General features: G+C 48.1%; 1 protein-coding gene across 1 annotated transcript in view; it reads left to right on the top strand.

Annotated features, from left to right (window-relative positions):
* Nucleotides 1–2,712: 2,712 nt before the first annotated feature.
* cfap46 (cilia and flagella associated protein 46) overlaps nucleotides 2,713–13,743 on the top strand; it is a gene marked incomplete at both ends in the record, with an annotated part of 89,763 nt that continues 78,732 nt past the window's right edge. The window contains 6 exons of the mRNA XM_084470203.1: nucleotides 2,713–2,895; nucleotides 3,121–3,246; nucleotides 3,959–4,099; nucleotides 4,587–4,859; nucleotides 5,339–5,777; nucleotides 5,910–6,144. Coding sequence (XP_084326329.1) covers nucleotides 2,713–2,895; nucleotides 3,121–3,246; nucleotides 3,959–4,099; nucleotides 4,587–4,859; nucleotides 5,339–5,777; nucleotides 5,910–6,144 — 1,397 coding nt within the window. The remainder of the gene's footprint in view (nucleotides 2,896–3,120; nucleotides 3,247–3,958; nucleotides 4,100–4,586; nucleotides 4,860–5,338; nucleotides 5,778–5,909; nucleotides 6,145–13,743) is intronic.

A 13,743-nucleotide genomic window follows, 5' to 3' on the forward strand; every position in this document is an offset into this window, starting at 1 on the left:
AGACTTGGGCGTCGTCGAGGAGTCCCACAGCGACTGGTGCAGCCCCGTCGTGCTTGTGGGAAAGCCGGACGGGTCTGTCCGGTTCTGTGTGGATTACCGTAGGGTGAATGCGGTGTCTAAGTTCGACGCCTACCCGATGCCTCGGATCGACGAGCTTGTGGACCGGCTTGGCATGGCCACCTACTACACGACCCTGGACTGCACGAAGGGCTACTGGCAGATTCCGTTGTCTCCAGCAGCCCGAGAGAAAACGGCGTTCTCCACTCCGCTCGGTCTGTACCAATTCAAGGTACTTCCGTTCGGGTTGTTCGGGGCCCCAGCCACGTTCCAGCGGCTGATGGACCGGGTGCTGCGACCTCATGCTGCATATGCTGCCGCCTACCTCGACGACATAGTCATCTATGGAGACGACTGGGGGCAGCATATGCAGCGGGTGGCGGCCGTCCTTCAGTCGCTGAGACGGGCGGGGCTCACGGCCAACCCGAAGAAGTGCGTGATCGGGCGGAGGGAGATCCAGTATCTGGGGTTCCACCTGGGGCGGGGGAAGGTCCGGCCGCAGGTCGGTAAGACCGCGGCGGTCGCTGCAGCCCCCCGCCCCAGGACCAAGAAAGAGGTGAGGCGGTTCCTGGGGCTGGCGGGGTACTATCGGCAGTTTGTCCCAAACTTCTCCGACCTGGCCAGCCCCTTGACCGACCTCACCCGGAAGAGGGCCCCAGATACGGTCCAGTGGTCGGAGCCATGTCAGGTGTCGTTTGATGCTATTAAAACAGCCCTCTCCGGGGAAGCCGTCCTGTGTGCTCCTAATTTTGCTCTCCCTTTCTCCGTGCAGGCAGACGCGTCGGATAGGGGGTTGGGCGCGGTCCTGACCCAGCAGGTGGGGGGGGCCGACCGACCGGTGCTGTACCTGAGCCGGAAACTATCGGACCGGGAGGGTCGGTACAGCACCATCGAGAAGGAGTGTCTCGCCATCCGATGGGCGGTCGGCGCCCTCCGCTACTACCTGCTGGGTCGCCAGTTCACCCTCTATTCCGACCACGCCCCCCTCCAGTGGCTCCACCGGATGAAGGATGCCAACGCGAGGATCACCCGGTGGTACCTCGCGTTGCAGCCCTTCCATTTCCGGGTGGCCCACAGGCCGGGGTCGCAGATGGTCGTGGCTGACTTCCTCTCCCGTTCCGGGGGGGGGGAGTAGGCTACGGCCGGATGGGTCCCCGGCCTGTGTCGGGCGGTGGGGGTATGTGGAGGGGGGCGGAGTCTGGCCGGTAGGGGGAGTATGGAGCACCAGGTCGGCTGGGGCGATTGGGTCTGATTGCCGACAGGTGTCCGCAATCAGACCCAATCAGGAAGTGTGTATTTATGTGCCTGCTTTGCCTTTCAGTAGGGGAGAGAACACAGAGAGCGGCAGACGCGCACGTGGACAGATCGACAGGGGAGAAAGGGCAGAGAGCCTGGCCACAGTGTTTGTGGACCCTACTGTGCACTTTTCGTGCGTTCTATGATTTACTTGTTGTTCGCTTTTTGAGCAATAAAGCGAACCGCGTGTTCAAAACGCCAAGCCTGTGTCCGCCCACTCCTTGAACCCGCTACAAATAGACTGTGTGTCCACCTTGTACATTTGTTTTACTCATATCATTGTTGCATTATATCAGACACAGCAGTTTCAGAATGGTCCTGTTGTGTTACCAATTGTCTGTTACCAAGCCATGCATTTACAAGCTCTGCCATCCAGGGTGGCCTACATAATTAATCACACTTGGTTGATACATTGGTAGTTATACCAAAACAAAGCAGAGAATATCCAATGCATAACCAATAAACCCTATTCATTCCCCCCCTGCAATATGTGTGAGATCTGTTTCCATGGTAACATTCTGAATTTATGTTTGCTGATCTATGGGGGATAACTGTAAAATGGAAAATGGAATACATGGAAACAAATTAAATACATTTTATCAACATGTCTCCTGTCCGAGTATAGCAACTGCTTCTAATCCTTCTACAATAAATATTTTTCTCATTCTCTCACTGAACCTACGATAGAGAGTTTGTGTGTATGTGTGTGTGTGTGTGTGTGTAGACACGGCCTTGCCTAAGCAATGCTTTTTTAGTTATAGGTGTCTCAATGGTTTTATACATGGCACTAAATATTCTTTCTGCGTGATCAGTAAGGGGGCCTCAAACAAGTAGTAGCCTAAGGGCCAATGACTACCTTAATCCACCGTGTGTGTGTGTGTGTGGTGTGTCTTCCAGTTAATCTACAAGAATGACAGTTTTCAACTTATGTTTAAATATCAATATCATAAAAGTTGATAAAAGACAAACTGATAGCCTGACTAGTCTTTCCTAGCCACACAGTGTGTGCTTATGCACATGTTTTGGGTATAAAACATTGACTTAGAAACAGCTCATGGACTTGTGTGAACCTATTCATATTGTGTGTGTTTATACACTTTTTGTATAAAGTAATAGTTTTATTTTAGTCATTTAACATTATAGGCTTCTTCAAGAGTGTCTGTTTTGATTGACAAGACAGCGGAACTTCAGCGGACCTCTATGACATCACAATGCCCGCTTCCCTATATAAGTCACTGCTCCTCAGTCCAGTGCTCAGTGCTGATCAGAGAGTCGAACGGTAAGCATTACCTCGTTATCACTGAGCAAGTACAGCAGCGTTTACCCAGGTAGCTTTTGTTAGAAACCATGGGGCAAACGATGGGGAGGAGGAACCGGGTGAGGAACCGTGAGGACCTCACCCACCACGAGGGTCTCCACGAGGAGGGACCCCAACCGGAGGGCCTCCAGCAGGAGGTCCTCCACCAGGTGATTGTCCACCAGGAGGGCCTCCACCAGGTGATTGTCCACCAGGAGGGCCTCCAGCAGGAGGTCCTCCACCAGGTGATTGTCCACCAGGAGGACCTCCAGCAGGAGGGCCTCCACCAGGAGGGCCTCCCCCAGGAGGGCCTCCAGCAGGAGGACCTCCACCAGGAGGGACCTCAACCGGAGGACCTCCACCAGGAGGGCCTCCCCCAGGAGGGCCTCCAGCAGGAGGACCTCCACCAGGAGGGCCTCCACCAGGAGGGCCTCCCCCAGGAGGGCCTCCAGCAGGAGGACCTCCACCAGGAGGGCCTCCCCCAGGAGGGCCTCCAGCAGGAGGACCTCCAGCAGGAGGGACCTCAACCGGAGGACCTCCAGCAGGAGGGCCTCCAGCAGGACGGCCCCCACCAGGAGGGACCAGAACCGGAGCAGGTGAGTAGGGAGAGGACACGGGTACGAACCGCACACACAAACTTTAAGTGTGCAGATGCACTTTTTTATTCTTATAAACTTGTGCTTGTACATAATTAAGTTAAGTTAAGGTCAAACAGACTTTTTTAAAGAAGTGCTGGCACACACACATACGTACACACGTGCAAAGGCGCACGCACACACACACACGATTGAACACATTTCCTATCAGTACTTTATAAAAAAATATATATATATATATATATATATATACATTTGTTCATGCACATTTCCTTAAACGTTTTCCACAAACATGTAAATCACTGATCTAGACTATTTTTGCAGTTTTCAAAAGAATGTACACAAAACAATCTGGTAACCACGACTACATCATGTGACATCTCTGGCCAGCGGAACGTCTATGACATCATGAGGCCCTGCTCCTCTATATAAGGCAGCGCTTCTCAGTTACTTGTACTTTATTGTATTTACATAATGTCACACACAATTTCTCAATCATACACCTGCACTCATACACACACTCACACACACACACACACACACACACACACACATGCACACACACACACACACACACACACACACACACACACACACACACACAAATACACACACGTATGCACGTGTGGGTTGAAACAGGTGCATCCCTAATCTTCAGTGTAGCATCCTGTTTTAACTGGACGAGTTCCTGACGCGGTGTGTTGTGTCCCAGGTGCAGATCATCATCGGTGTCCTTAGAGCGGATATGGAGATGCCAGTTGACCGCGGTGACGGTATCCAACACCTTCGCCACCTGGAGACTCTCGATCAGGAGGGAATCGACGTGAGTCCACAACCAGAAGGAGGTCAACGGGTGAGTAGGAAAAGGACACGGGTACGAACGGCACACGCAAACTTTAAGTGTGCTGATGCACTTTTTTATTCTTATAAACTTGTGCTTGTACATAATTAAGTTACGTTAAGGTCAAACAGACTTTTTTTAAAGAAGTGCTGGCACACACACATACGTACACACTTGCAAAGGCGCACGCACACACACACACACACACACACACAATTGAACACATTTCCCATCAGTACTTTATCAAAAAAAATGTCTATATGAATATGTTCATGCACATTTCCTTACATTTTTCTACTGATAAAACATCCAAATGACTTCAGCATAGTTTTGCAGTTTTCAAAAGAATGTACACAAAACACACACACACACACACACACACACACACACAAATACACACACGTATGCACGTGTGGGTTGATACAGGTGCATCCCTAATCTTCAGTGTAGCATCCTGTTTTAACTGGACGAGTTCCTGACGCGGTGTGTTGTGTCCCAGGTGCAGAGGATGATCATCTTCATTTACCTCGAACCAAATATGGAGATGCCAACTGGCCGCAGTGACGGTGACCAGCAGGAGGGACCCCAACCGGAGGGCCTCCCCCAGGAGGGACCCCAACCGGAGGGCCTCCCCCAGGAGGGACCCCAACCGGAGGACCTCCCCCAGGAGGGTCTACACCAAGAGGGTCTCCATCAGGAGGGACCCCAACCGGAGGGACCCCAACCAGAGGGCCTCCCCCAGGAGGGACCCCAACCGCAGGGCCCCCGCCAGGTGAGTCTCCACCAGGAGGGCACATACACATACGTACACACTTGCAAAGGCGCACGCACACACATACACACACACACACACACACAAATACACACACGTATGCACGTGTGGGTTGATACAGGTGCATCCCTAATCTTCAGTGCAGCATCCTGTTTTAACTGGACGAGTTCCTGACGCGGTGTGTTGTGTCCCAGATGCGGAGGGTCATGGTCTACATTTACTTCGAGGGACCCCAACCGGAGGGACCCCAACCGGAGGGCCTCCCCCAGGAGGGACCCCAACCGGAGGGCCTCCCCCAGGAGGGACCCCAACCGGAGGGCCTCCCCCAGGAGGGTCTACACCAAGAGGGTCTCCCCCAGGAGGGACCCCAACAGGAGGGACCCCAACCGGAGGGCCTCCCCCAGGAGGGTCTACACCAAGAGGGTCTCCATCAGGAGGGACCCCAACCGGAGGGCCTCCAACCGGAGGGCCTCCCCTAGGAGGGCCTACACCAAGAGGGTCTCCATCAGGAGGGACCCCAACCGGAGGGCCTCCAACTGGAGGGCCTCCAACCGGAGGGCCTCCAACCGGAGGGCCTCCTCCAGGAGGGCCTCCCCCAGGTGAGTATCCACCAGGAGGGCCTCCCCCAGGAGGGCCTCCCCCAGGTGAGTATCCACCAGGAGGGCCTCCCCCAGGAGGGCCTCCCCCAGGTGAGTATCCACCAGGAGGGACCCCAACTGGAGGGCCTCCATCAGGAGTCTGAAATCTCGGAGATGACCGACGACGAAGGGGAGGAACCCGTACAGGAGCCCAGAGAAAGGAGCTGCTGTTGGAGATTCCTCAATTGGCTCAGTGAGGGCGAGCAGAAGGTGCCCACCCCAAAGAGGAACACCAGGACCTGTCTTAAGGAGGCTACTGAGAAACACCTCATCTCCAGCAGTGAGTCCATCAGATAACCTCGGCTAATTGTGCAATCCAACGCATTTCATGACGCCACTCATGATGTTGTGGTGTGTTGCACATGCTCTTGCATTCTTTTAAATCTTTTGACATGTCCATGTTGTTCCACAGAAGCTTATAAACGTTACACAGCTTTGCACTGTACAACGCTCTCAATGAACGAGCAAGCAGACCTGAGGATGAAGATCTACCGGGCTGAGCGCCGGGAGCAGAAGGAGGCTCAGAGGCTGAAGGAGGAGCAGCGCCATGAGCAATGGGCTGCTGAGGTGGGCCTGAGTGATGCAGGAGAGGGGCCAGCAGATGGGCCTAAGAAAAGGATGACCAGATTGGAGAAGGTGGCTTTGGGGTGAGTTACTGTTTAATTCTTACTATGAGAAGATATGAGGCTTCAGTGTGAACAAAAAAGTGATTTTTTTTCCACCTTGTTTCAGGTGCTTTCCCAGATTGGTCTCCCTGTACCGATAGTCCGATCCCCTCCACTCGGCCAACCCCGGTGCGGGTCACCTGTACGTACATATACAAAGCACCACAATAAAACTCAAAGACATACAGAAGAATACAAGAAGCAGAAGAAAGAAGAAACTACAAGACCCCTTTTGGTCTTTGTTGTGGGGACACAATGGACTGAAACCGCAGCCATTTTGAAATTGACCTGGGCTAGGACAAAGTGTGCACGTCCTAGGTCAAGGGACAAAATCCAAAGTCTGTGTCGCAATAATGAGCTTGAAAAAAGAGAAATGAAACTCAAAGACTCAAAGACAGCATGGCTCTATGGACCAATCTCCCATGGCCGCGGTATCCCCATCTTCTCAGGACGTCTTCCACAGTACAACAGGCTGCGCTCAAGCTGGAAGAACCAACAGAGTGTGTTTCCAGAAGAAAATACAAGAACTGCCTGTCATACTGTACATTGTACTTTTGTATTCAACTGTAGTATTTTATTAGATGACAATAAAATCTAATAAAAAATTATTTGAGAAAACTTGTCATCCTGTGTTTGTTTTTAGATGTATACAAATATCTTATACTTAATGGCAGACACGCTCTCTTTGACACACACGTGTTAGAGCGTGTACAAACATACACACACCAGCAGGAAGGAATATGCTTTTTGGCCCAACTCCAGATTCCTTCCTTCCTTCCTTCCTTCCTTCCTTCCTTCCTTCCTTCCTTCCAGACAGACAGACAGACAGACAGACAGACAGACAGACACACACACACACAAGCCCCTGTCTCCATAATTTGTTTATTAATATATGATCTTTTCACTTATTCAAAATGCTAATTCTTTATCTTGCTGTGGTGAGATAGCTTCAATTAGTAACATCCAATACAACAGCCTCAGTGATCCCATGAAGGGCCCTTGAGTGAAACACAAACTGCTGTAACTCGTCATCACAATCACCTTGTTACACTTGTTTAAATCCTCCTGTGACATGATGGAGCTCCAGCAACCACAGCAGGGGAGCCACACTAAAGTCGTCAAAACATCCAAAAATGGCTAACGTACACCATTTAGTGTCACCAGTCAACACGGTCACGGCTGCAACTGAAATCAAAGGGGGCAATTTCAAAGCAGTGCTAGTCAGCACTATGAGTCAGAATGTAAAAGGTGTGGCAAACAGGGCTGTTTGTTGAGTGATGAATGGACTTTAGATTTATTCATAGTTATCACTATGACTAGGGGGGGACCGCTAGTATTTCCTGGGATCTCATTGGCTCCCCACACATGGATAGCCACAACCGCTCGGGGTGTACTTAGAGGGCTGGTTTGCTTTTTGCATAAAAGGGCACTTAGTGACAGGGGCACAGCAGCAGCTCTGGGGAACGGCACAAGCAAGCAGCGTTCGTGGGTCGTCCACAGAGGCGGGGGAGTAGGTAAAATGTCAGCCGGTACAGATATGTGCAGATACAGATACTTTGGGATTGCACAAATAGGGGTATTTTACATTCAGTTTTGAATTGCATCAATGAGTAATGGGAAACAAATGAGCTCTCATTACGGTGTGCTGTGAACGGCTCATCGCCTAAACACACACTATTGATCAAAGTGCCGTACAGTCAATGCTGCCCGAGAGATGGGAATCAAAGCAACTGTAGCAGGTGTTAAAAGTCTGTAGTGTGGGTGCTTGTGTGGTGTGTGTATATGCGTTTGTTTTGTGTGTGTGTGTGTGTGTGTGTGTGTGTGTGTGTGTGTGTGTGTGTGTGTTTGCTTGTATTTGCGTGAATGTGTATGTGTTAATGTGGATTGGTGTGTTTGTGTCAAGGACAAAGCATCTGGTATGCAATTGGGCTCTTGTCTGTGCATAGTGAGTAATAACCCGTGTGTGAACACAGAGAGGGGAGGAGAGACCTTGTTGGGGTTATCACCGGGGGCTACATGGTCTATGTCTACGTTGCATGTGATTACACGGCCTGCAGAATGGAATACCACATCTACATTCAACTGGAACAACTCATTTTCCTTCATTAGGGTCAAGCAGGGGTACTTGTAAAGGGCTATTATTACATAATGAGCACTAAGTTCTGAAAGTTTGGGTCAATACAGATTTTGATTGCACTTCAAGGATAACTGCGTCCTCACAAATTGCCAAAAGTTCTCGTTGTAAACTAAAGAGCAGTTTTAGTTAATCTGATTCACAAACATTTGGTGCTGACCACAATAGCTCCCACACATTAAGACAATCAAGGAACTAAAAAAGATATCCAGTATGACGTGTGAGGGAACGTTGCTGCTTTTACTTCAGACCACAGTATTACATTTAAAAAATAGTAATCAAGAAATTCACCATGCATGAACTAACCCATTGACCCAACCTGCTGGGTAAAATTGACAACTTAATTATCACTATTAGCAGCAAAAAACTCTTCCAGTGTGGCCACTTATGCACCATTGCCTAACCCTCCTGGGCTTCAACTCATTTTCCCCACCTTGAATGGCTGATGTGTGTGTGTGTGTGTGTGTGTGTGGGGGGGGGGGGGGGGGGGGAGAGAAGAGAGGAGGAAAGAGAAGAGAGGAGAGTGAAGGAAAGGAGAGGAGATGTGAAGTAAAGAGAGGAGAGGAGAAGAGGAGAGGAGAAGAGAGGAGAGGAGAGTGTTTGAGAAGCAGTTATTCTGACTGAGCTGTATGTCTCGTGTTGGGGAAATCTGGAAGGCAGCCAGGCCAGCTCTGTCAAAAGGAAGATGAATTAAAAATTATTTCTAATCTGCATTTACAGTTCCTGTATATTTCCTTATTTCCCAGGGTTAAAACTCCAAATAGAAAAATCTATTGGTTATGCCATAGAAATCATATTTTTTGAACTTCCAAATACAAATCTATACAATACAAATGTATGTGTATGTGTGCTTGTTTTTGTGAGTCTCTGTGTGTTTTAAAGTGACTGTGTAACTGTGTGTGCGTGTGTGTGTGTGTGTATTTGTGTGTGTGACTGTCTGTCTGAAGTATTGTCATTTTGGAACTTCGGCATATTGCCTGCAACATTGCAAGGTGACATTGCACAAGAACCTGTAACAAGTATCTCTTCACACATTAGCCTGTTTCTACACCCTCCACACAATCGAGCATCAGAGAGTGAGAGAGAGAGAGAGAGAGAGAGAGAGAGAGAGAGAGAGAGAAGCGCTGTGTGTTCTCCCATACTCCGCCGCGGGACATGCCAGCTGTTTCTCCGCTGTGCCTCCACCCAAACAGAGTAGGAGGAGGAGGGAACAGCAGGGAGCAATGTTTGTGTGTGTATGTTTGTGTGTTGGTGTGTGTGTGCGTGCGTGTATATATGTGTGTGTATGTGGGGACGTTTGTGAAAGACGTACCTCTCATCTGAACAGCCACCACCATGTGACATATTGCGTGAAGCATGTTTGTGTCAATGTCGCCCGACCTAAATAGAGGGAGTGACTCACGCAGAGCACGCGCAGCGGGGAGGCGGCGTGGATGGGCTTGTGGAGTGGAGATGTGATTTAGACTAGAGGAAAGAGTTATCGGAGCGGTGGTAGGGGTAGAGAGAATCTGGCTGGCTGACCAGTATTCCTAACTTTCGTATTGATCACATTGGCTCCCATTGCTAAACATGAGTCTGTCGATGGGAAAGTAAGAAAGGAGAACATCAGTTACAGGTACTCTCATTGTCTATTCCTGCCTGCCTCAATTCCCAGATGGTGCTTAGGCAGAAAGTATGGGTATGGGCGTATTGATCTGCCATGAGAGACACATCTTCTCATCTTCTTCGAGCTGTCTCCCGAGCAGCACACCTCGGTTTTGCACACTTTTCCAGGCTTGATGTTCAATGTTTTGTTTTGGGTGGGATTGCAGTACTGACACAAAATAATTTTCCACAGAAAATGCAGCCTAATCAAAGCTAATACACAGCAAACATCTCCAAAATATCTTAAGTTTCCTCATTCAAGCTTAACTCTATATCCTACTTTTTTATTTTTATTTAGTGTGTGTGCCCAATTTTATTATATCTTGCACTTATTCAAAGTTAAAGGGCTACAAGCCAGACTAGCAGTCTGAAAGTACCCGTGGTTTAAGACCTAGTGCTTCTCCTACTCTGTGACGGATGATTAATGGATGTGCGGGAGGATAATACGCTCTCAGGAGGAGGAGGACAGCTGAGGACATCTCCAACCCCACTTTGCTACAAAAACTAAACGTAGCTTCCGTCGTCAATAAAGATCTCCCTCAAATATAGAAGTCAGACAAAATAAGTGCTTCAATTCTCCCGATAACACAAAGATGACTTCGGCAGCCCTCCGTGTGAAGCCCGTTTCATGTGATCGTAATAGCATTAAGGGCATCATCTTTGCACTTGCGACACGGGTATGTGAAATGTGTAAGTACATAGTGCTGCAAGCACAAGCACACACCATTACATGTGATACAACAGCCCTACATACATTTGGTCCTAAGTGTGTGAGTAAGTAGAGTACATTTTTAACATGGATGTACACAGAGGCATCGTCTGCCTGCAGTGTGACTTATTCAGCAGCAGGGAGAGAGCGAGGGAGAGGGGGATGGGGAGCCAGTGGCCACTGCAGAAATGATCATGTCGTCCCCAGTTACCATGGGGTCCTTCAGTAACTATAGCTGCCAACGCACACACCATACAGACACACCACACACACACACACACACACACACACACACACACACACACACACACACACACACACACACACACACTCTGTCACAGCTGCCATGAAGTGCCTGTCAGAAGCTTCGGGAAACAAGCTGTAAAAATAACCATATTTGGAAGGCGCCAGTGGCCAGTGATGCAGTCGTGACCCATTCAGCTTCTGCCCAGGACATAATGAGGAAACCACAGCTTAGAGCAGAGACTGGGAACTTCATTTAAAGGTCCCATGACATGCCACCAGGTGTGAATGTAACAGATTTTCAAAACGGCTTGTAGCGGCTAATCACACACACACATTGGTGGCATGTCATGGGACCTTTAAGGCAAAACACGTAACAGCTTTAGGTGTCTGACACTCAATTAAAGCGAACTGGAGTTTTAGCAAGGGACTGGGTGTGAGGCAACCATAACATCCAAGAGATAAAAGTTTCATGACTGAATAAAATTAAGCATTGTTTGTCACAGCTTGTAACAAGCTCCTCTTAAAAAAAACAACCTCTTAAAATACGTCTAGATTGGAGGTGTCTGTGGTGATCGAAAATACTTGTTTACTAGGTTGATCAGGAGGTGGTCCATTGGTTCAAGGAATATCACGGTTTATATAAATATGGAAGGATGCTGCACAAAACAAGAGGTTTGCACTAGACACACACACACACACACACACACACACACATTTAATAACACACTCTGACGCAGTAGGACGTCCAAGAATGTGTGACTCAGGAAGTGATTACTGCCTGCTGGGTGCTGTGAATAAACAAGAAGACAGATACCAGAGGGCATAGTCTGCCGCCTCTTTTTTATTCTGATTCTGAGGAGAATTCAGCAACTAAAAAAACATAACATCTTTACTGCTAATAATTTCAACATGTCTGTACCCGGGCCATTATGGGAGTTTATGGTTGCCTCCTGCCACCTACTTCAGCACTGATAATCCCAGATGGCTGAGATGTTATCTATTTAGATAGTACTTATTCCTCGTAATATTATATTTCTCCATTTGACAACAACACAACATAAACAGAGCCACATTTCTGTCACTATAACTAAGTGATGATGTGCTACCACATTATGGTGAAAGCATGCAGTCCAAAACTATATTCATGTTTTTGTGTTCGGCGGTTGATATGTAGATCTATGATTGCAAGCAATTGAAACTATTAAAGGAGCATTTCACCGGTGGAGACATGAATGTGGGTCATATATGTAGTCGAATAGTAACATAAATTTCTTATTTGGTGCCTTCTTGACCGAGAAAAGGCAGACAGTGACTATTTGGCACTTGTGGATTGAAGACAGCAACTCCCACAATGCCAATCAGCGTAACATAACAGCCAATTAGCAGTTCACTTCCTGCCGTCCAGAGTGAATCGCAGCATGAGAAGAAGTTCAGTTTGCGGACTCTGGGAGCTCTAAATAATCGAAATAATATAATTTTAAATTTTTTTAAATATTTTAATTATATATAACAATATATAATATTATATAATATATAGGTATCTATATAATTAAGCAATAGATCACGACAGGCTGTGGAATGTTCTCATTATACCACAGTTAAGGGCCGTTGTTTGTCCCGACGCGCAGCGGAGGCTGACCACATCAGAGGGGGGAGGGCTGGGGGGGGCGTATGAGAGATGCAGAAAAAATAAAAAAAACCTCCACTGGGATGCAGTTGAGCTTGCAGGGATTAAGAAGGTTATGTGGTTAGGGGTTATGGTATTACGTTATGAAAAGTGCACATGAAAAAAGGCGAAAAAGAGAGTGAGAGAACAGCGAGAGTGTGAAGAAAGATTTCCCTCGCGGAAAGAGCTTTTTTTCTTACATGACCGCAACGCAAACTTTGAGTTGCTGCCGCTTACACACGTTTATTTGACACATGCCCTAACCGATACAGCGTGGCCACATACTGTACATATTCCCTTAGATTTTCTTTCACCATATAACTCTGACTGTACCTTTATACAGAAAGATCGGTTCGAAATTAAAAGAGTGCGACGACAGGATAGAAAGAAATTCCACAAGAACAGATAAGGTGTGTCAGAATCGCGCTGCGAATCCCCCCGTATTTGGGCAACGTGAACACATTTTGCGTTTCATATCTTAAGCTCATGGGGCTGTTATTCAGAATAACGTCCCATCTGTGCCACCCTTATGTAAAAGTGTGATTACGCATGGAGAGGGGGAGGCCCTGCTTCCTGCCACCCAGTCTAGTGAAAAGCAAAGCCAGGTGAACCGTGAAAAAGCCTCAACCACCCTGTAGGGCATGCGATGACAGGCAGCGTTCCTTCTCCATCTCTCTCTCTCTCTCTCTCTCCCCCTCCTTGTCTATCTTGCCGATGTGTTCTATGTCAAAATGAAAAGCCACTGGAACAAATGTAAAATGTTTAACCTCAATGTAAAAGGGAAATATCAAAGTGCTCTGACTTACTCGCAAATCTCAATATATACATTTACAAACATCCTTGACTGCGCACACACACACACACACACACACACACACACACACACACACACACACACACACACCTACATTCACTCACTATTAACAACATTGTGGCCAAAAACATCATTGGTCACAAAGAAATGAACGACAAAGAGGACTTTAAAAACATGTTGAGGAACGTGTTGATCATATATTTACTTTCATGCTCTCAATTCCTTGGGCAGGACAGAGAGGCTCTGTGTTCAACACACTGTGACATGAAGACCAGCGGGCTGTGTCTGTCAGATGCATGCCTTGAGGCGTCAACCCAGTCCCACACAAAAATATAGTATAGCGAAGTTGGTCCACAATGGAAAATATA

Source organism: Micromesistius poutassou, assembly GCF_964030765.1.
Source record: "Micromesistius poutassou genome assembly, chromosome: 7".
Classification (NCBI taxonomy): Eukaryota; Metazoa; Chordata; class Actinopteri; order Gadiformes; family Gadidae; genus Micromesistius; species Micromesistius poutassou.